Here is a 22,948-nt window from a genome sequence, read left to right as displayed (position 1 = left end):
TTTGCAGCTTCATTCATACAGGAGCCAGGCAGATTTATAACTCAGTTTTTCCAAATGAACTGCTTAAGGCAGCAAACACGTCACTCACTCACTGTTCCCATGCTGCTCTGCCTCACCAAGTGGCACAATGCTACTGAAGTTCACTTCCACCAGGCAGATCTTCCACAAGAGGTACCCAGGATCAACTACAAAAACCTCTTGAGTTCCCACAGGGTTCAATCAACTCCAGGCTGGCATTTTTCAACAATGCTTCAACTCCCTACTGCTGAGCCATAAGCTACTGTTTGGATTAAGATATCACACTCTTGGGAAACAAATTCTGTATTCTGTTACTAACCAAACACTGTCACTGTGTTAGTACCTACCTTTGCAGAAATAGGCTCACAACAAAAATGAAACAGCAGAGATCATTGAACACACCCCCATTACACAGATTTGTCCTCAGAGACATGTACATGGGGCCCATTGAACAGAACACGTACCCTTCTCCAAGCTTCTCTAGTACATCAAACACTTCTTCAGGTTGTTTGGTTAAACTGTCTTCATCTAACTTCTTCAGCTGCCTGTACGGGCAAGAAGAGAGAAATTGTGGCATTTAATTTTATGGCAGTTTGGGCTTTGCTGAAACAGAAGAATAAACAGCACAACTTAAACGTACAAAAGACTTGGTATGAAGTAAATTGATTATCAAGTAAGTTTATTTCACCTGACAAGAAGAGTGAATATTATTAGCATCCAATAGCAAAAATGGACTGGGAATTACAAAGAATAGAATGTTCTACAGCTTGTCTTGATAGAAATGCATTCCAGGATCTCTATGCTGGTGGTCACATCCCAGCACAATAGAGTTTAACAGCTACTGAACATATCTGCTAAACTTCAATACCTGGAATGAAAGGATACCTACCAAGGCCAAGCAAAAGGGAACATCATCTTCCCTGATGCTCAACAGTATGAGTGGAATACATTTGTTGGGAGGCAGGAGGCAATGCTGATCTCACCTGTACATTTTTAACATCAAAAGTTCAGATCTTAACTTTGCGGGCCTGGATACATACTAGGAAAATTCTATCAGGAAAAAAGAAAAAGGAAACTGTATCTGACTATTGCAGTATCTTAATGCCATGCCTCTTAAATGTATTGCTAATATGAGTCAGTTGAAATACTTTATGGGGAAAAAAACTCATGCCATGTGATGTGATCCTGCACTTGGCCTCCCTCTCCCCCAGTACAGCTTTTAGGGAGATTCCATACACAAAGCAACAAGATCAATCATATTTGTTTCTGTCCACATGGAGAGCTGTTCACCAAACCTTCTGAAACAGCTAAGGACTACGTAACAAAAAGTTCTGAAAACTAAGTATTTTATTGTCTATGATACAGTATTCAACTACCCACAAACAAGCTCTTTCATTTTCACACCAACTAAAAAAAATTAAAATATCCGAAACAACAATAAAACACCCGACAAAAACCCCTCCAATCTCCCCAGATCAGTTCATATGAGTTTTTGAAACACAGAAACTTATGAGTCTCAGAGCTTTAAGCACTGCCTGGTCTCACAGTGATCAGTGTTTAAAGTGAAATATGCATGAACGCCTGCAACTGTAAATTACTCCTGAAAGCCCGAACTGCTACTGTTAAATATCAAGGCATACTAATTTTTAAACTAAATATATAACTTTTTTCCCCAATTTCTTCAGAAGCAGAGTGAGAAACCACTCATTGATCCCTGGCTATCACATTTACGTATAAAAAAAGCCACACCGGAGGAGCAGCTCGAGCATGGAGCACATACAATGGCTTCCTGAAGCAAAGGAAACATTATATAGAAGCAGACTCAGGAAGTGGTGAAATACTGAAAGTAGTCACTAGCTTCCCTGCACAGATAAGCATTAAACAGAATGTTACTTGCCCTTGTGAAAACAGGGAGGGAAGAAGGTGTGGGAAGGGGGGGTGTGGGAAATTAATATATGCATCAGCGACCACATAAGCCACCATTTCCAAAGAGCCCAAAAAGTGGTGATGGGAGAGGCAGACCCCTCTTGCTGAAGTTGAGGCCTAAATTCTATTAGCATAAAAGGGGAAAAAAAGGCTTTGAACATACCCAGACACAATAACCAGACAACCACCGTGCCTGCAGCAAACAACCTGATTTCTGCTGTAGACCAGGAGCCGAAATACTTTGGGCTGTCTGGTTCACGCAGAGCACTCGCTGCTGTCAGGCACGCGCTGCCTTCCTCCTGGATGTTTATACAACGCGGATATAACAGCAACACAAACCCAACCTCACCTTTGTTGTTATTCAGATCTAATCTGAATCACCTGCCAGCTAAGCACCGGCATATGCAATTACAGAATAAAACCCAGCTTTTGTTTTTAACAGAAGACACATCGCTGTCCGTTTAACGAACCAAGCCAATCTCACTGAGGAGCAGCGCCCGCAGCTTCCTTTGTTCGCTGCTGATTCCCTGGGCCCCAGCTGCAAGCCGCTGATATGATTCTGACACGGACACTTCATTCAAGCTGCCGCCGATCTCCCGCTCTCCCTCCGCAGCCCGGCCCGGCCTGGCGCTCCGAGATAGGCGGCTCATGGAGCTCAGCCCAAACCCCGGGATGCTCCGGGCCCGGCGGGACGGCGGAGGTGCCAGGGCAGGGCACCGAGCCTGGGCACGGCCCCGGCGGCAGCAGACCCGCACGGAACTCACCCGGACAGAGACGAGAGGGAAAAACAAGCGGCCGGGGCTCTGTCGCTCGGCCGGCACAGGTGGGCACACCTCGGTACAGCCGCGGTACCGCTGCGAGCGCCCGCAGCCGGCGCCTTCTCCCCGGCCCTGCAGCTTGAGCCATTTCCCCACTACCTGCGCCCGGTGCTGTCCCAGCGCTTGCCGGCGCCGCTCGGGGCGAAGCCACCGACCCCCGCCGCCCCTCCGGCAGGCTCGGAGCGGCCCCGCTCCCCCCGCTCCCAAGGCCGGAGCATCCCCGGCGGGGACGCGCCCCGCGCTTACCGGCGCGGGTTCCGCAGCTGCACCGTCTCCATGTCGGCGAGTCGGCGATCCCGGCGCTCCGTCCCTCAGCGCTCCATGACTCCCCGCCCCGCCGCCGCTTCCGCCCGCCGCCGGATGCCGCGGGGAGCGCCCGCCCCGGCCCGGCGAGGGCGCGGCTTCCCGGGCGCGATGGCCGCGTCCCCCGGTGCGCTGCGCCGGGCCGGCAACGAGGAGTTCCGCCGCGGGCAGTACGGCCCGGCCGCCGCGCTCTACACGCGGGCGCTGGAGCAGCTCGAGGCCTCAGGTACGGGCGCGTCCCGGGGCGGAAGGGGCGGGCGGGCGGGCGGGCGGACCCCGCTGGATCCCGGCTGGATCCCGGCTGGATCCCCGCTGGATCCCGGCTCTCCCGCGCAGGGGATGCCGCCGCCGAGGAGCGCAGCGTGCTGCTCGCCAACCGCGCCGCCTGCCACCTCAAGGACGGCGCCTGCAGCCTCTGCGTGTCCGACTGCTCCAGGTGAGCGGGGCCGGGGTCACCGGCGGGCCGGAGGGCGCTCGGCTGCTCCCCCGGCCCGGCCGAGCGGCCGCCCCGGAGCCGCGCTGGCTCACCCCGCTGTGCCCCCTCTGCCGCAGCGCCCTCGAGCTGGTCCCGTTCGGGATCAAGCCCCTCCTGAGGCGGGCGGCGGCTTACGAGGCTCTGGAGAGGTACGCGCTGGCCTACGTGGACTACAAGACCGCGCTGCAGGTGGACTGCTCCGTGCAGGCGGCGCACGATGGAGTCAACAGGTAACGCCGGCAGGCGAGGGTCCTACTGCCGCCAGCCTTGCTGCATCCCTGCAGCGCTGTCAGGAGCAAGCTGGGCCCCAGCTTGAGTGAAGCAAGGCCTGGCCATACTCCCTCTGTCTGCCTGAGCCCATAAGTCCTTTCAAGATGCTGGCTGATTTCTCTGGGACTGTTTCTGCTTTGCTCAGTGTCTGGTCTAAGGGAAATAATAAAATACAAGCTCTAGTGCCCTATCCTTTAAGCCTCTCAATGCTGACTGCATTTACAGGCTGCTCTAGTCCTGTTCTCTTCCTGGTGCTTTCTGTTTCGGTTCATGGCTTGCCAGACTGAGGAGTGAAATGCATGTCTCTTGCTCACCTGAGCACTGACAGCCCCAGCCCTTGTCCTGTGATATTTTTAGCCCTGCTGACACAAAGAAGATCTTTTCATAAATGTCCTGTCTGTAGAAGGAACCTAGTTGAGATGGATGTAAAAAGATCAGGGGAGAGGTGCTGTCCTTGGTACACAAGCTGGGTTAAAAAGTGACCCTTCTGGCTACTGTGTGGCCCATCCAGGCAACAGCCAGGGTGACTGGGAGCGTCTCTTCCAGGATGACTAAAGCCCTGCTGGAGAAGGATGGCGTGAACTGGCGTCAGAAGCTGCCGCCAATCCCCACAGTGCCTGTTTCTGCCCAGACAAGGTGGAGCATTCCTTCTCCCGGAGCCCCTGGGGCAAACACTCCTCCTGCAACTGCACCACAGGGAAAACCAGGTGGGAGCATGCCCTTGGGCTGGGCACAGAGCCCTGCAGCTCACAAGGGTGATGAACAACACAGCTGCCACACCTGCTCGGTGTGTCTGCAGCTGGGGCTGCAGCCTGGAGAGACCCAGGCCAGGCTCTGCCACAGCCTTTTCGTTGATTCTGGTCCCTTTGATGTCTCGGTGTCTCACCTCTGATATGGGGGTATTTGTTTTCTGGGATGCTGTGATGTTCTTGTTGGTTTTATGGTGTTCTGTATCCTTTCACACTGTTTCCAGACCAAACTGCTGCTGGCATGGAGAGAGCTCAGACTCTGAAGGAAGAAGGAAATGAACTCGTAAAGAAAGGAAACCATAAAAGAGCGGTTGAGAAGTACACTGAGAGTTTAAAGCTCAACCAGGAATGTGCAACTTACACCAACAGGTACTGCTCAGCTCTTTGCCCAAGTACTTCTTGGCCCTTTATAAAGGTCACTGTGGTACTTCTGACAGAGCTGTCTAATGTTTGCACCCAAACTAACAAATAAAACCACCTACACACATCCACCCCAAGTGCAGTCTCTGCTGTAGTGTAACATTCTTTGATCAGGTACTGCAAACCCCTTGGAGACACTTTAGGGCCTACTCCCTTTAATGCTTTGTCTGCCAGGACTGGGGTATTCTGAGTGGTCTGTATTGTCCTACAAACCACAGAGTACTGTACTTAGAGTACTTCTAAGACAGTTGCAGCAAGCAGAACACGTGCTGCACTGGTATAGACAGGAACCTCAAAGTAGAGATTCTTTAGCTTCAGAGCAGGTTGCTCTAAACATCCTCCTTTTTTTTCCCTCTTTAAACCGAAAAACCATTTCCTTTTTTTTCCCTCCTTTTAACTAAAATAAACTTGAGCTCAAGAAGTAAGATGACATAACGTGTGAGAATCAAGGCTGGTTTTGGAGCCCAGCTTTGTGCTCCACTGGAACCTGCTCTGTATGCTGCAGCAGTAGGTGCTGTTTTCAGCCAGAGATCTCTAACCAGGTATCTGTTTTGCAGAGCTCTCTGTTACCTGACCCTGAAGCAATACAGGGAGGCAGCACAGGACTGCACAGAAGCTCTAAAGTTAGATCCTAAGAACGTGAAGGCACTCTACAGGCGTGCTCAAGCACTTAAAGAACTGAAGGTAAGTCAGGAGTTTTTGAAGGGCATTAGCCTAGGACTAGATGCCTGTTTGTGCATAATCAGAGCCATAGGTGTCCTTTAGAACTTGTTTCTGTGCTAGACAACATCTGCCAACAGATAGCTAAGACCTGTATGGACTGAGAGGGCATTTTCTTTCACATCAGTATTTGGATCTCATGAGTTTTTCCACATCAGGTCCCGTTCCTAGAGATGCTGAAAGCAGCTGTGTGTTGTATTGAGCTTTATCTTGTGTCTCGTGAGAAATTCTGGAGGTATACTGGACTATGCAGTGCATTGGTCTTGGACTCAAAACCCACTTGAGCCATGAAATTATCTTCTCAGCCCTCGTTTAAGCATGTTTTAGAACAGCTACATCAATGCCAGGGCTTGAGCAGTTATAGAGAGGGAGTCACAGGCTTACTTGTGTTGCCTTTGCCTCTGTTCCTGAGTAGTAGTTCTGCAGCCTTAAACTGCATTTTTAATGCACTAACCCTTAAAAAATACTCTCTCTCTAGGATTACAAATCAAGTATTGCTGATATCAAGAGCTTGTTGAAAACTGAACCAAAGAACACAGCTGCACTGAGATTACTTCAAGAACTGAACAGAGCCTAGGGTAACCAAGCAACAAGGGAAGCTTTGTTTTCCACTACAGGAGAAAGCTTTTTCCCTTCTGATGTTGTTACAGGGACCAATCTTGATGCAGGATGGGTATTGAAATCTATCTTCCACTGCTGCTGAGATCTAAGAGGTTCTGTACCAGCATAAGGAATGTTAAGACACAATCTGTATCAAACTCTATTAATATGGCTCTAAGATCATGCATAGTTTTAATGCCCCTCCCTGGCTGGGAGGTTCCCTTCCCTGGTTGAAGTCAACTTGCCTGTAACTATTGGCCTCAGGGACTCTTTCCATGCTGGCTGAGCTGCATGTGAAGTGGCTGTTCTTTCTGAAGAGCTACGAACAGAGGGGTTTTTGTCCTTATTCAGGTGACAGTTTTGCTGCATTTGTGCTGCTCTTACTGAAATAAGGTGGCTGCAAGAACTGCTGTAGTTGCCAGAGCACCACATACCCTTCTTGTAACAGGGGCACAGTTACTTGCACAGGGCTGAGCTTGTTCCCTCACCCCCTTGATGCCTGCTGGCCCTCAGCTGGGTTCTGCTGCTTAGTGTGGCTGGGCAGATGTTTACAGTAGCAGCTTTCTTTAGTTATTCTGCACATTTAAGAAAACAGCAGCAAGTTCAGCCTGCCTTGTTACACTGTGCACTATTACAGATTCTGGGTGCTTGGGAATTTTGCAATGGTTTTTTGTCTTTTTTTTTTTTTAAAAAAAAACCACTTTAGCTCCTCTGTGCCTTTTGGAGCAGTTGCTACGGGGTGTTACAGGGAGGAGAATTTTCAGTAACATCCCAGCTGAGGTCTGGCTTACTACTTCAATGCATGTTTATGCTTTTTGTTCTTCTCCTGATCTGGTATTGATGGCACTGATTTAAAATGGTAGGTAAAGAGATAGTTGGAGTTACTCTGTGAACTGTTAAAACCATTAAAGCCATGTTTATTTTCAGTTTAGAGCTGTGTTTTTTATGGGATGGAGGGTATAGGGGAACTGAAACACTTCTTTAACCACTTCACACTGTCCCCCCTTTTTGTCAGAGCACTTCAAGCACTGTACAGGGCCCTGCTCTTTCAGACAGTGGCCTCAGCTCTTAGTGGCCATTAAAGTTAGGGCTCAGAACAAGAAAGCCTACAGCTCCAGGGACACTGGGGCTGGGAAGGGCATGCCAGTGGGAAGCACAGCACTGCTTTAGGGTTTCCAACCAATTTTCACTTGCACACTGCTTCAGCTGGTAAGTCCAGATGCTGGACAATGCTAGACCTGATCCACCTCACAATAAAGGCCAGGAGATAGAAGCCAGCCCTGAAGTCAGGGTTCAAGTATCTTAGTTTCCCACCTTGCTTCTCCCAGCAGTCAGTGTTTGAGGCAAGTACTGCACCAATTGAATTTAGAGAGCAGACAATCCCTCTAATGCCATTAAAGACAAAGACTTCTTTCCTTAGCCTGACATAAAATAGCTTTTTGTAGGTCCCAGGGCTGTACTCCATCAGCTGTAATGGGCCAGGGCTTGAAACAACTCCTCCCTGAGGGGCACAAATGGCTCCATTCACTCCACTCCCGCTTCCAAGTGAGGCAGCTCCATTGATCCCACAGCCAGCATCTGCCCAAGCTCCTGGCAGGTGGGATGGATTTCAGGGTGGGGAAGCAGCACACAGAGAAGCAGAGGAAGGTCACAGAATCCAGGAGCAGGACTGGCTTCACCTAGTCAAGAGCTGTCCTTGTGAGAGCCCTGCTGTTCCCTGATGGCAGATTCCTGCCCTGTTCAACTGCAGCTCCCTGCAGCACCAGCATTCACCCTCCTTCCCCTCACAGCAACATCAGTGCTGTTTGTGCCTCACCTCCAAGGCTTTCCCCAGCAATACCACCAGGCAGGCAAAGGTCAAGCACAGCAACAAGACACCACTGCAAGCTGGGGGGGGTCACTTCTGCTCCTGACTCTCCTGTTCCAGCCATGGTGCTGCTGTTCATGCAGGACACTGCCCTGGTGAGCAAAGGGAGTGCTGTCCACAGGAGCAGCTGGAGAGGGTTTGTCACAGGGACACAGCATCTGCCCCTTTCACAGCAGCTATTTCAGACTGGAGCCTCCAGACTCATATTTGCATTGCTGTTCCTGCCTCAACTCCCTAAAGCCTCAGACTTCCCCAGGAGTCCAGCCAGGGAGCTATTCTGAAAACTTTCCAGTATTACCAGGGATCCAAGCACCAACTTCACCTTTTGCTGATAAAAAATTTCAAGACCCTGGTCCTTGTTCAGGTCCTTTCTTAGCCTATTCCAACATTGGTGTGTTCCTGGCCCCCACTCTGCATTCCCTCTGGCTTTACAGAACATTCACCCAGCCCAGCCATCTGGCATCGTAGGTGTTGTCACAGGCATACCTGCAGCCAACCTAACCAACAGCAGAATGAAGTTTACCTGTACAGGCCTATTCCAGCTCCTTACGTGCATTACACTCATGCAAATAAACATTTTTCCTCTAGAGACAAAGCAGAAAAAACTTCCAGCCAGTTATGCTTCGAGAGAAATAACAACTCAAATGAAGGTCGGGTATATTAAGCTAGTAAAGTCCTTCATAAGCATCTCACTGAGGAGAAGATATCTAAACAGCACACAGTTCAGGCTGAGGAATCCACTAAGAGGACAATAAATATTGAAGGAGGTCAGAGGGAGAATTGGCAAAATGAAGGTGAGAAAAAGGAACGATGAGAAGCCCCAGGGCAGAGTCCCAGCCGAGCAGGAGCAAATGTGTAAACGGTTCTATTAAAATGCTGGAAGGAAAACAAGAGGTAGGAGGGGTGACTCAGCAGGGAGCTGAAGTGAGAGTATGATACAGCACAGAAGGAAGATTGAGACACCACCAGCAGTACACAAGCTGCACAGAAAGAGGGTGGGTGGTGCTGGTGGAGGTGTTCTCCTGCTCCTGCCAGCTCAAGGAAGCAGTCAAATGAGGTCAGTGCATCGCCAGCCTCAAGCACTGAGGAGCTTCTAGGGACTGAAGTGCCTTCCCTAAGTAGGAAGAGCAGAGGATTAAGGCCAGGATGATGACAGCAACACAGGTCCCACCTACTCCTGTGAGCAGGGAGCATCCCAGTGGGACACGATGTGGTTTCAGGCCCTTCAGCAACTCCTTGACACCACCGGTCAGGAACACATTGGAGAAGCAGCTTTTGATTTACAGCTACTGCACAATACCTCAAAAGCTGGATCTTGTGCACCACAGACACACACACAGCCCCCATGTGACCAGCAGAAGACATTCAGGGCCAGTCCTGCAGGAGTACAAGGTCCATTACAAAAGGAGAACCACAGGAAGATGACGCCTTCTAAAAGGAAGTTTAAAACAGCTATCTAGAGAGGATAAAATCCAGGTAGATTGTATGAAATTTGGTTAAATCCATCCTCCTAAGAATCAGAAAGAACCTTCTGTCAGCTCTCAGGACTGCCACCCCACCAGCATCACAAACTTCAAACACTAATTACTAAAGTCCATCCCTCCACCTGCCTGAAACAAAGCACTGGCTGTCTTTCTGCAAAGGGAACTAACCCATGCTTCGAGGGTGGAAGCATCAGTTCTTCATTAGTGTCAACTACATGAACAAGTAAAACTCCATTACCCAATAAATTCACTAAAATGATGATTCACCAGCAGTTATTTCTTGGGCAACTGATCCAGGCTGGGTTCCACACTACATTTCACACAGTGCTTTCAGTGGTGAGAAGAGATTTAATGTGGGGATTTTTACAGGTGCAGGAGAAAGGAATTCTACAAGGTTTACAAACACACACGAACGTTAGGATGGGGCACTGAAGGCAAGGCAGGGTCTCTGTACAGGTGTAATTCCAACAGCATGGTGGGGTTGCTGCTCCTGTTGTTCAAAGGCAACATTCTTAGGGCTCACTCTCAGTCCCGGAGCCTACAAGAAACAGAGAACCCCCAAATAGAGTTTTCAAATGCTAAAGGAAGAATTTCAACCAGACAAGATGAAATTCACCTGAACTCAGATTACACACAATTTCATTTATACCACAAGTCAGGAAAATACTGTCTTCAAAGATAAGGGTACATGAGAGCCTCAATTGCTTGTTAATGTGTCTGTCCCAGCTGCAGCAGCAGGACCAGCTCTCCTGATAAAGCCCACAAAGGATATTTTATAGGGTATCTCCTGCCAAGATTCTAATTTAAAAAAAAAAAAAAAAGTCCCAGGAAAGATTGTGCTGGTCCCCACTAGACCCACAGAAAAGCAAGGTCCTTTCCCATCTTCCTTTCTGGTTGCACAGTGATTGCCTTCATCAACACAGAAAAAACCCACACAGAACAAGGTCTCTGCAGTTGGACTAAGTCTGGAAAATGGGGGGTGCAGTTTAAGAAACGGAACATTACAGTCAAAGATACTTATGTTACTCATCAAACTTTACTTGGTCTGGATGAGAAAACTCAATCCCCAGTTTCAGAGTGAGAAACCAGAGACCCCAAGCACACCATGCACAGCTCCCAGCACCCACCTGGAGTCACTGCAGGAAGGCACTGCCCTTATGGGAGGTCTCCGTGGCCTCGTGTGCTTGGAGAACAGCAACTGCCTCCTCGATCTTACAACAGAGAACACAAGGAAGGGGAAGTTGAGTTGCTCCAGTGGAGGAGTGCACTGCACCAGGAATTCAGTATTCCAGATCCCGACTTGGTCTCTGCACAGAACCACTTCCAAGAGGTAAAGGACTTAAATCATAATTATAAAATCCAGGTCTGCTGCTTCTGCAGGAGACTGATCAGCCCAAAGACATTGCCTGTCTCTTCCCAAGGGAAATTCTGGGGCTTCTCTGCAGGTAAAGCCGCCTGACACTACCCAGCAGAGCCCAGACTCCTCCAAAATAAAAAATAAAAATTAAAAAAAAAAAAAAATCAGTGAAAGGCTGAAAGTGGATCCTGCCTCCAAGAAGATGCAATCGATTCACTGCAACTGGAATCAAAGCTAAATATTCAACAGGGTTAAGGAGAAAACTGAATAAACACTGCAGACAGCCAGCATTTATCTGCCTTCTATTCTCAGGAAAGAGCATCTCCCTGTCTCCTTCCAGGGAGCAACACCCAACCTGCTTTTCCCCCCTCTTACTTCCCAGTCACCTCCAAACCACCCTCAGAGCTTGGCCTGTGCTTTCAGGGATCTGCTCCAAGTTTCTCCTTTTGCTGAAGGTGGGTGACACTGGGTGTGGTGACATCAACCTGGGGCTCCTTCTTCACTTGAAAATAAATCCAGCAGCTCCTTGCTCTTCCCCTGGCAACCCATGTCCTGAGCCCCTCTCCTGGGCTGGGGTCACCTTTCCTTGCAGCAGCAGGGAGTCAGCCCTTGGGAAAGGGATGTGTTTGGGCACCAAGTGACTCCTACCTTGGAGTGCAGGGAGTCAGGGGACTCCATGAGCAGCAGCAGCTCGGAGTTGTCCATCTCCAGCAGCATCCCAGTGATCTTGCCAGCCAGCAAGGGATGCATCGAGCAGACCAGAGGGTAGAGGCGCTCACCTGCTCCAAACACCAGGAAGGACATCAGCACTAGGCAAGCCCTCCAGAGCTTTCAAACCCAGTGCAAGCCCTCCTGCCTTCTCAGCTGAAATGGGATACATGGGGGGTGACGGTGGTGGAAAAGTCACTGCTCACAAGCAAACCTACTCCAGCAAGTCCCAGCAGCAGGAAGCTGCTGGGTGAGGTCAGCAGCAGGCACCTGCACTGGGAGCAGGGCAGTGGAAGAGTGATGCTGCCCACACCTGCCTATCAAGGTGTAGGTGGAGGTGCCAACTTCTGCAGGAGCAGTTCCCTCCTGGGGAGGGAAGAGCCAGTCTGTGACCTGCTGTGCTTTGGCCAGGCCAAGCCCATGGGGCAGATGGAGCAGGGCACCTCCCTGCAGCAGGACAAGCAATGCCCTCCCGTGCCAGGGCACTGCCCACTCAACCATGGGACACCTGGGATGTGTGGCAGAGCTGACCTTAACCCCTACAGCCACCAAGCTGTTCATCAGTGCACAAGAGCAGAGATGCAGGACGGCTCAGAGCCCAGGGAAACCACAACCACCTTGGCATGGCCTGGCAGTGCAGGCAGGATGGATGGAGCTCTGTCTCTCTGCCAAGCTTTGCCAGACACTGTCTCACTGCCAGGCAGCTCACACAGACAGGGAGTGGCTTTGTTGCTCCCATCCAGTTCCACCACAAACTGAATTTATGGTTATCTTTTTAAAGCAGCGCAATACCAGAGCAATCCCACAGGCCTTACAGCTTCTCCCAGCAGTCGGGTTCCCCCTGGTGCATGCAAGCACACGTGCCCTCACAACCCCACAGCTGGACCTACTCCAGCAGAGCAGCCGTGACACCCACCGATCATCTGCTTCTGCTCCTGAGGAGGGGCTGCTGCAAGCATGGATGCTGTCAGTGGCTCCTGCCCCTGGACGTGCACAGCAGGTTCTACCACCTGGAGAAAAAACAGGGAAGAGCAGCAATCAAAGGCTGGAAGGTTGCACAAGTTCCCTGGCTTTTAGGAACGCGGCTGGATCCTGAACGCCATGGGGCATTTCACCCTCCCGAGATGCTGATGGAGGCTCCAGCACCGTCTGTTTGTATCCAAACACCAGCTTCCAGGAAAGCTGGAGCCAGTCATCACAGCTGTGTGGCTCCCAGATCCACAGCCCCAGTCACTCCAGCAGCCCCCGGGAAAGGTTCCCATAGCACCAGACACGGAGCCACGGGGCTGCCCAGGATCAGCAGCTGTGTCACTGCAGAGCAGGACCAGGACTGTCACACCGTGGTGGCTGCAGAGCTCTTACCTGTGGGGGCACCACAGGTGGCAGGTGCCCCATGGGCACATTCCTGACGGCCGAGGAGTACTTGTAGGCACCCCGTGGCAGGGAGGAGGAGGAGCCTCGAGTGCTGACCGTCTGTGTCCCGATGTTGGCTGCAATGGGGACGAGAGCATTTGCAAGGCAGAGCCCTTAAACACATGCCTGTACAAGGAGGCTGAAGCCACAAGGGCAATGTGCTCATCTGGAGGGCCTGAAAAATCCCTCCTGGGCTGAAAGCAACCCCCCAGGTCAAAGAGAGCTTCTCCAGGACAGGAAGGGCAGTGTCACCCTGCTGGCTGGGGTGGGCTGATGTTGAGCAGAGGGCAGGAGAGTTTATAGTTTATAGTTCTCTCCTCCAGAAACACTCATCTGCATCAGAAGCCAGAGGATGGGAACAGCACTGAGAAGGGTGGGCTGCAAGACCCCTTCCCTCAGCTCACCCTGGTTCCCCTCCTGCAGGGCAGAGGGACAAGGGGACAATGACAACAGGAGGGAGGAGGAGCCACAAACAGCCCTGCTGGTCCCCCTGCTCACTTCAGCAATAAAGCACTCAGTGCCAAGGATGACCTTGGGCTAAATCCCATGAAGCTGGGAAGGCTGCAGGCAGATGCTGCCCCAGCAGATGGTCCTGCATGGAGGGGACACCCTGGGACACAGGGACAGCCCCAGAACAGCAAGGCACTGGGGATGCCAGCAAGGTCTGGTTCCCAGTTCCAAACGTGTCTAACACATGTGTTTTATGGGAGGCTTAGCCTTGGCAGCAGTTCATCCAGAGCCTGGAAGATCTCCTGCCTCTTCCCCAGAGGTCCTTTCCCACCCTTCACCTTGGTCCAAGTACTAAGCCCAGCTGCCGTGGCTGCATCACCATCTGCTTTAGTGAACATGTTCAAGGAGCAGCAGCCAACAAAACCAATGTGCATATCAGAGACCTGACCCACTACCTGGAAGACCACAGCCTTCCCCAAAAGTTACACACTTTTTCACTACAGGCACTGCTCCAGGCCCACCACACCCAGGGGCACCATCAGACCCCTCCACGAGCAATCCCACCAACTGATCCATCCTCACAGGAGACCTGAGCTCACAGTGAGCACCTTTGCCGCCGCTGCCATGTCCCAGCCGGGTCCTTCCCCACTCACCCATTCTCTGGGCCTGGGGGAGCACCCTGGGCACCTGGGTGGAGGCCTGTCTCGTGGTGCTGATGTTGGACAGCAGGCGCCGGGGCGGCACGGCAGCCCTCAGGATGGGGGTGGCTTCAGGATACACTGCTGCAGAGATGGAGCAGACACATGATAAAACTTTTTATATATAAGTAATAAAGCTTCTTGGTAGCACAGGCATGGAAGGAGACACGGGGGGAGTGACTGTGGCCGAGGAAAGCTCAAGAGCACCTCACCTCTGGTGTCACCACTGACATCTCATCACCCAGTGCCCATCACCATGACTCCTGAACACTTCTGCAGGACAACTCCCCATGGCTACAGGCTTTGTGTTGCTTTTAGAGAAGCTTCAGTCCCTGGCCGAGCCCAGCTGGTGCCAAGAGCCCCCAGAGAGAGACAGACTGACTCACAGGGAGGCCGGGAGGGCTGAGCACTCCAGCGAGTGGAGGGACGGACTGGGACAACAGGGCTGGGGCCGTAGAAGGCAGCTCTGGCTTGTGGCTGGGAAAGGAGAACACATTACCCAAGGGGACTGGGGAGCTGAGCTAGAACTAACCTAGAGCCTCTTGGTGGCTGCTGCACACAGACAGACAAGCCAAAAGCACGCTCTGCAGCATGCCAGAATGCTCTAAAGACCAACCTCCAGCCCTGCTGCCAGCAGGTTCTCCAGCAGCTCCACTTTTCTCCTCCCCAGGAGCTTTTGCACCCTTGTAACCCTTCTCCCTCCCCTGGTTTCATCAGCAGACTTGTTCCCCATGCTCACGCCCTCCCACCAAACTTCCCCTTGGTTCCCTCCTCTGAGGGGCAGCAGTAGCTACTGAATCCTCAGCCCATTGCCTGGAACACCCACATCAGCCCCCCCGACACATGAAAACCTGGCACTGATCCCACTGGTCCCACAAGGGCGTGTGCCCAGGGCTGCACAACCCAACTCTGCTTCTCAGCCCCACTGCTACCCCCACCCAGGACGAACTTGGGTCCCTGTGCAAGGCTGCCACTGGGGAGCAGGACTCACCTGGGGGATGGGGGGAAGGAAGTACCCTGCAGGGGTCTGGAAGGAGCCCAGGAGAGGGCCAGGCAGGGCCCTCATGGTTGCCAGTCTCTGCATGTACTGGTTGGTGAGGATTGCTTTCCGCTCCTCTTTCCTTTGAGCGAGCGCAACATAGAGAGGCTTAGTGCTGACAATCCTTCCATTCATCTCTGTCACGGCCTTGGTAGCCTCTTCTGGGGAGGAAAAGCATACAAATCCAAACCCTTTGCTGTGGCCACCATCTGTCATCACCTAAAATTGGATCAGAACAAGACAGTTAAGTCCACAGATCGCTGCAGTACCCACAGAGCACAGCACAGGGAGGGGTGGGAGCCTCCAGTCACAGGCAGCCCATTGCAACCCCCACATCCAGGGTGGGATAGATGGGGTTTGCACCTCTCTAACAGAGAGGTTTCTATGGGGAAGGGGAAGATTTGATCAAGGAAAACCAGTAGGTTTGGGAAATGAAGATGGCAGAGTCTGGACCAGCCAGAGATCTGAAGCCTGTGACTGTCCAGGGGGGAGGGTCTGTGCCCCAGCCCACAGGCCAGCAATGCTCCAGTGCTTGATGCTGCAGGACCCAGCAAAGGATGGGGATCAGTGAGACACTGTGTCCTGCCAAGGGCCAGGAAACATCTCTCCCTGGCAGGTTACAGGTAGCTGACCTTAAAGCCAGACCACCCTCTGCACCCAACTGGGTAGCCTTCAAGAGAAGTCTGACACCAGTCTTGATGAAAAGATTGACACTTGAGATACAAGCCATGAGCAGGGAAATGTAATTCAATAGGATGATAACCCCAATCCATTTCCAAGGGCTGAGCACACCGGCTGACTGACCCCAGGAGCCCCAGTCCCTCACCTTGGCACTGGTGATGGTGCCATAGGGGGAGAACTCCTTCCTCAGCTTCTCATCATCTATCCCATCATCCAAGTTCTTCACATACAGGTTGACCCCCTGCAAACAGGTCAAAAAAGCAGCTTGGGATCCCAAAATTTACAGCAGCTTGTCAAGCTGGCTCTGTGTTTCACCAGCAGCTCAGCCAGAGGGTGGGACATCCCACAGAAACATCCCTGTGAAATGGGATGCAGGAGCAGTGACATGGAGAGGGGCCTGGAGTGTGTGTGTGTGTGCTCCACTTGCAGTACAGACACCCCAAGTGATGAGGGCACCTAGATCATCACTGTGAAGCTGCTCCAGGACCCTGGGAAGCTGCCTCATTCCCAGGCTAATATTTTCATTTCTGCTAATGAGCAGGAGCATTTGTTCACCTGTCTACACCATCCTGGCTTTAGATCTTTCTCCTCTTTCCCGATATTGCCTCCCAGGACATTCCCAGGCAGTGAGTGGACCCCTGTGCAGGTTTTTAATTGCAGGAGGGCCCCAGCACACTCATCTGTTCTGGAGAACCCTGTGCTGTCCCCAAGCCGAGGATGTCCCTGGATGCCCAGGGCATATCCCTGGTGCAGACCTGCAGGATGGAGCATCCTGCTCTCCCCTTACCTGGTACCTGCTCACTCGCTCCTGCTTGATCTGCTCAAACTTCCTCTTGAGCTCACTCTGGCGCTCCAGCCGCTTCTGGGCTCTGCCCACGTACACCATCCGCCCATTGATCTCCTTCCCGTTCATGTCAGCCACTGCCTGCAGTGCAGGGAAGGGCTCTGGGCTCAGCAGGAAGTGGCCACAGCTCTACTCTTCACCCATCACCCCAGTGCAGCCCCACCACAGAGAGACCTGCTCCCCCTTGCCAGGTCCTGGTACCCAGTGCCAGCACCCAGGCAAGCACAAAGCCGGTGAGGTTCCCCCTGAGGACAGCTGGGAACATCAGCAGGCAACAAGCCCAGGGCCAAGAGGGCAGTGAGGAGCCTCTTGCCTTCTGGGCTTCTTCGTGCTTCTCAAAGTTGACAAACCCGAAGCCCTTGGAGCGGCCGGCACTGTCCATCATGACCTTGACACTCAACGTCTTTCCTGCAACAGAGAAGGAAAGAGTCACCTGAAGGGTGCCCGCCGAGGGGGTGCTGCTGGCACGTGGCACCACGCTCGGGAGCCACCATGAGATGCCAGCCCAGCAAGGAGAGTGGGTGGCCATGGCAGCAGAAGAGCCCAGCAGGAGGACAGACAGCGGGATCCCTGGGACACAGGGACAGGAGGCTGCGTGTTGGTGAGGGCAGTCCCTCCCAGCAGCAAGGGATGCTCTCATTGCCCTTGGCTTTTCCACCTCTCCAGCCAGTGCACTGAGCTCCTTTGGCCAGAATTCTCATCACTTTTATACATGAACACATGCACTGGGTTTCCGTGAAGGATATCCACAAATTACCTGGGATGACACTGACCAAGCACGGACAGTATGGTCCATGGGTTGGAACAACACTAAACCCCATCACAAGAGGCATTCTCCAGTAAGAGATTAAACTGAAAAGCCTTTTAAATTCAGACTCAACATCTCTTATTCCCAGGCTATAACCAGCCAGCACATTGGTTTCAAGTTAATTTCAAGATAATTAAAAAAACCCTATCAAAACAAAAATAAAAGTTGACCTTTGTTACTCAAGAAAGAAAAAAGCTACTTTTTTCAAGAGAGCACCTAGTACAAGTTACCCTCCATCACAGCAGGAAAGCACATGTAACATCCTGGCAACTGAAGTGACTGCAGTCCTTTGATGGGGGAATGTTTAAACAAGTCAGATCCCCCTGAGAGAAGGGCCTGCTATTTCAACCAAGCACTCTCCCCACCTCACTTCCCAGTTGCCCCAACTCCAGTTTTTTAGATGAGGATACTTTGCTTCAACAACTCACCAAACTTGGAGAATATTTCTCGCAGTCTGTTGTCGTCCATGTCATCCCCAAAGTTTTTGATGTAGACGTTGGTGAACTCCACCGCCTTCGCCCCAATCTCTGCCTCACGCTCCCTGCGGGATTTGAAGTGGCCAACGAACCTGCAGGAGGGAAGGAGAGGACCTGAAAACCTCCATGTCCCCTGCAGAGCAAAGATGGATACAGGCACATCTGTCTCATTGCAGGCCAAGAGAGACTCCATCACCTCAGGCCATGCTTTGCTCACCCACAAACCCACCATGTGTTTCACATCCAGCAACTTCAGCGTGTCCCACTCTGGTGTTCCCCTACCCAACCACCCCTGGGCACTACCAAAAGTAGGGATGTCATCCCAGGAGACATCAAAAGACCCCAAAGGACGGCACCAAGTGCCAGCTCTCTTCCTCTAAGTTATTCCCAAGCCCTCTGGGCATCCGCTTGCCTGTGTGGGAAGAACGAGGTGATGCAATGCAAGCAAGAGCTGAACAACAAAACCTCTTCCTGTCCAGATTATCTGATGCCAACAGCTGAGATCGAGGACCAGCCCTGCTTTGTGGGCACTTGTTACACTGCCTCAGCAATAAAACCCAGCCTGGAGTTGGACTCCTTCCCCACCATCGGGAAGAGCTCCAAACCACTATCACACTTCCACCAGAACCGACCGTGAGTGACTCACTCCTGGAGAGCAGTGGAGCTGCTGTGCCCAGCAGGGATGGGAAATGGGGAAAACACAGAAAGCAGCACAGAAAGCACAACAGCAGCCGAGCAGGGCAGGCATTTGCTCCCAAGGCAAGGGAGGAGCAGAGCCAAGTGCAAAGCCCAGGAGAGACTCTTCTCTCTGGCACTTACACCTTCCGGTCGTTGAGCAACATCCCATTCATGGTCTTGATGGCCCGAGTTGCTGCCTCCTGAGTCTCAAAGTGGACAAAGCCATAGCCACGGGATCCGTTCTCATCACAAACCACCTGCAAGTGCAGAGCAGGGGGGAAGGGGAAAAAAAAAGCAACCAAAAAACCCAAGAGGCAGACACTGTTTTTCTCCATGTTTGCACATGAGTAAGTCACAGGAAAACCCATCCTCATTTTCCAGGGGCTTTTCGCCTCCCTGACACCCTGCTCCCACTGAGGCTCAGCTGTGTTGGGCTGTTTGCAGCAGGTCAGGGAGGCAGGAGATCCCAAGGCCAGATCTACAAATGATACTCAGGAGCTTATGGCTCCCCAAGTCCCCCATACCATTGATGCACCTGGACAGGATGGCACAGGACATCTCTGGGAAGAAGGTGGGGTGGGGGAGAGTCCCCATTCCGAGGGGAAGCATAGCAAGGCTTTTTGGCCTCAAAGCAGGTGGGAATTTAGAGGAGGTATTGTGGGAAGTGAAATGAGAAAGTGAATTCCAGCTGGCTGGAGCACACTGCTGAGAGCGGAGGCAGCTCTGCAGCAAGCCCTCTCCTGCAGGGCCCCTGGGCACATGTACCTTGCATGACAGGATGTTCCCAAAGGCAGAGAATGTGTCATACAGGGCTTTGTTATCAATGGAGTCGTCCAGGTTCTTGATGAAGATGTTTCCAACCCCTGACTTCCTGAGCCCAGGGTCCCGCTGGGACCACATGATGCGGATGGGTCGGCCTTTGATCACCTCGAAGTTCATGGTGTCCAGGGCTCGCTCAGCTGGCAAAGAATAGAGGGAGAGGAGGGTAACAGATCCCCTTCACATCCTGCAGCAGCTGAGGTGGGCACAGGAATCAGGAATACTGTTGTAGAGGGGCTTGTTAACCTAAATGAGATGGGCAGCTCTGCCTCCCAGGGAAGCCCATGCTCTCCTTCCCTCCCCTCCAGCCACATCACTCCTTCCTAATTAATTGGGTTGTTTCCTCTCCAAAGCATGCCTGACTCCTACAGGATCATCCATTTCACTGCAAACTCCAGTTTGGCAGATGCCCAACTAATTTACCCAATAAGGACTTTTGTCTCCAGAGCAACTAACCAAACACCTTCCCATCACTACTGTCTCACTTCAGCATGGAACAACTTTCAGTTGCAGCTCAGCATCATGGCAATGCCTGCCAGGAAAGGGCCCAACACCGTGAGCCAGAGGGCAGCTGGCTGCCCCAGGGAGGGGCATCTCCACAGCTCGTGGAGGGGGGTAACTCTTGAAAGTCATCTTCCTCTCCTCTAAGCCCAAAGCCCAGCTGACACATCCTTTCCCAGTCCCTAAGAAGAGACTGGAGTGGGATGGGTCCCACTCATTTCATTAGTTGCAACCAAAACTAAAATTAGTGGAATATTGCCCAAGCCCCAACAGCTGATGCCTCCATTCAGGTCCTTCCTCTTGCACTGCCCACCCTTCCACCTCTCACACAGCCCAAGCCCCCGCTGTGAGGCCGTTCCTCAGAGCTGTGTCCCAGGGAACAGACCATCCACAGGCTGCTGGAAGTTGATGTAGGCGTAGCCCAGCGACCGGCGCGTGGCAACGTCACGACACACTCGGATGGACATGATGGGCCCGGCGGGGGAGAACTTCTCGTAGAGCATGGCTTCGGTCACGTCCGGGTGCAGGTCTCCCACGTAGAGAGAGGCCAAGGGATAGCCAGGGCCGCTGGCATTCATGGTCACCCACGGAGCTCAGCTGCAGAGGGAGACACACCCGAGGCTGCAGGGTGCAGGTTTCAGATCGCCTACAGCAACCACAGCCACGCCCTTCCCTTCCCACCAGCAGTGGTAGGAGAAGCAATGCCCGATGGAAGTTGCCAACCCGAAATTTCTCAGCACATTTCAGTGCTGGTGCAACAGCCAAGCTAGGATGACCTGCACATCACAGCCCTCGCGCACCCTGGGAGCAGCCAGGGGAACACAACACACCACACACACAGACGTGCTCCTCTCAGCACTCAAACCCCAATAAAATGGAGTTTAATTCCTCAGAAGGTAAACAGCCCTTCTCCACCAGAGACTTTTTACTCCTTAACGGCTCCCTCCAGCCACAGCAGACACAAGGAGTGTGGGTTTGCTTCCATGCCCGGGGAACAGACCCGCAGCCCACACCACTCCCTGCAACCGACTCCATCATCACCAAGGCAAACGCGGGGTTTTAGCCAGCCCTTCCCAGTTTCTCAGCTAAAGTCCCTGGAACAAGCAGGAAAACTGATGCTCAGTCTCTGCCTGGTTTCAGCTGGGTATAAAGTTGTGTGTGGAGATGAGAGTCACTGCCTGAGACCCCCAAGGTACTGCCTGGGAACACAGAATTGCATCTCCTTCCCTAAGAGCTTATAAATGCACCTTCGGGGCTCTTACCTGAAAGCTCAAAAGACTCGAGACGCTTGCTTAGAAACCTACAGATACCCAAAATAAACACACACACGCAGACATACAAACACAGTCACAGGAGAGGTGCATCGAGAACAGGCAGGGCAGCCGCGCACCGGCTCCGTGACACAGCCCCGCTCCCGCTACAGCCCAGATGCGCCTCCCAGGACCCCCCAAAACAAGGACAGGGTAACAGAGCAAACCCAGTGCCTCTCCGCAGCAGCGGGGCAGGGAGGGAAGGGGGACCAGGCGGGGAGGAGGCGGTGGAGCGGGGAACGCCGAGCGGGGTCGGGCAGGGCAGAGGCGGCACAACCCGCGGGGATTGCCCGGCGGGGACCAAGGGGAAGCTCGCACGGACGGGACGGTGGAGGAGCGCGGTGCTCGGCGGGACCCCCGGACACCCCCGCCCCGGAGCAGCCGCCCCGCCGGCCGGAGGGTCCGGTCCCAGCCCCGCACTCACGCCGAGCGCTCGGACTGCAACTCCGCTCCGGCTGCTGCTGCCGCGGGACCCGCCCGCCTCTTCCGCGGGGCCTCGGGGGCGGGACGGGACCCCCGCCCTCCGCCCCCCGCCAGGACCGGCCCCGCCCCGCCCTCCGCTCCCCGGTGCGGAGCGGTGCGGGCATCCCGGCGGACAGGGGTGACCCCCCGTGCCCCCATCCCGCGGAGCTGAGGGGCTCGAGGGTTCGGCAGTTGCATCCCCTCCTTTTTGCGAATCGCAGCTGGCGCAGCTCCAGCACTTCCCGGGTGTTCCCAAACGAAGGGCACGGGGGTTTGCGCTGCGTGTCGCCCTGGAACACTGACAGCGCTTAACAGCGTGTGTGTCCCACCCACGCAGCTTTAGGAATCACATGCACGTTCTGGTGTGGAATTCCCTGAAGTTAAGGAATCGAGGCAGGAGCCTTACGCAGCTCGGTACAAACCCTTCATCGCTGGGCACTCGCACACTCCCGACTCCACAGCGAGCGAGCTCAGCACCCAACAGAGACCCTCGGGATATGGGATATGGCCTCTGCCATCACCTTTTGTCTGTGTGGCACATACAGAGTGCTGTAAGGGCACTTTCATCCACAGACATGGATGTAATTGTGCTGCCGAAATGCTGCATGAAAGCACACGGGAACCTTGAGCCCCTGACAGCAGCTCCCCAGCACCCAGCTCCAGCCCAGCCTGGACCCTCGGAAGGTCAGCAGTGGGGCAATCAGGACAACCCTTACACTCACCAAAGCCTTCTGGTCGTTTCCCACACTAAGCTGACTCACCCAAAGGTCAGACAAGCACCGGTGCCAGGAATGAGAAGCCGCAGCAGCAGCCATTAGATGAGTGAAACATGTAGAGTGCACATGGACTCTTACTGTGGCTGGGCCAGTGGGAGCGTCCCTCCCCAAAACAACAAAATTAATTGAATAATTGAGATATTCCCTCAACTCCTCACTACCACAGACCAGGCTCCTTGGTTCATCATTTCCTGAAAAGGGAGAGTAAGGATAGGAGATGTTATGTGAAAGGACTGAGGCAGAAGTGGTCTATGAACAGGATCAGCTAGCAGAACACA

The 22,948-nt window shown here is 53.0% G+C and overlaps 3 protein-coding genes across 3 annotated transcripts in view; 1 reads left to right on the top strand and 2 right to left on the bottom strand.

Annotated features, from left to right (window-relative positions):
- The window catches only part of STK4 (serine/threonine kinase 4), a 46,306-nt gene extending 43,191 nt beyond the window's left edge, over positions 1–3,115 (bottom strand). Inside the window, exons 1-2 of the mRNA XM_027693824.1 lie at positions 3,009–3,115; positions 483–563 (exon numbers count right to left, since the gene is read on the bottom strand). Coding sequence (XP_027549625.1) covers positions 483–563; positions 3,009–3,040 — 113 coding nt within the window. The 5' untranslated portion in view covers positions 3,041–3,115. The remainder of the gene's footprint in view (positions 1–482; positions 564–3,008) is intronic.
- TOMM34 (translocase of outer mitochondrial membrane 34) lies at positions 3,009–7,225 on the top strand. The gene is made up of 7 exons (XM_027693827.1): positions 3,009–3,291; positions 3,402–3,501; positions 3,618–3,770; positions 4,357–4,517; positions 4,784–4,928; positions 5,537–5,663; positions 6,178–7,225. Exons 1-7 carry the CDS (start codon positions 3,039–3,041, stop codon positions 6,274–6,276), a joined length of 1,038 nt encoding a protein of 345 aa, XP_027549628.1. The 5' UTR covers positions 3,009–3,038; the 3' UTR covers positions 6,277–7,225.
- Positions 7,226–9,894: 2,669 nt separating this feature from the next.
- Positions 9,895–20,700, bottom strand: PABPC1L (poly(A) binding protein cytoplasmic 1 like). The gene is made up of 15 exons (XM_027693887.1): positions 20,508–20,700; positions 19,568–19,761; positions 18,944–19,059; positions 18,077–18,216; positions 17,154–17,248; positions 16,784–16,921; positions 16,142–16,237; positions 15,268–15,534; positions 14,663–14,753; positions 14,232–14,357; positions 13,078–13,205; positions 12,632–12,725; positions 11,656–11,786; positions 10,778–10,861; positions 9,895–10,188 (listed from the first exon to the last, which is right to left on the bottom strand). Exons 1-14 carry the CDS (start codon positions 20,698–20,700, stop codon positions 10,784–10,786), a joined length of 1,887 nt encoding a protein of 628 aa, XP_027549688.1. The 3' UTR covers positions 9,895–10,188; positions 10,778–10,783.
- Positions 20,701–22,948: the final 2,248 nt, after the last annotated feature.

The sequence above is a fragment of the Neopelma chrysocephalum genome, unplaced genomic scaffold (assembly GCF_003984885.1).
Source record: "Neopelma chrysocephalum unplaced genomic scaffold, ASM398488v2 Primary Assembly neopelma1_94, whole genome shotgun sequence".
Taxonomy (NCBI): Eukaryota; Metazoa; Chordata; class Aves; order Passeriformes; family Pipridae; genus Neopelma; species Neopelma chrysocephalum.
The sequence above is the reverse complement of the archived record's forward strand: the minus strand, read 5'-3'. Positions and strand labels throughout refer to the sequence as shown.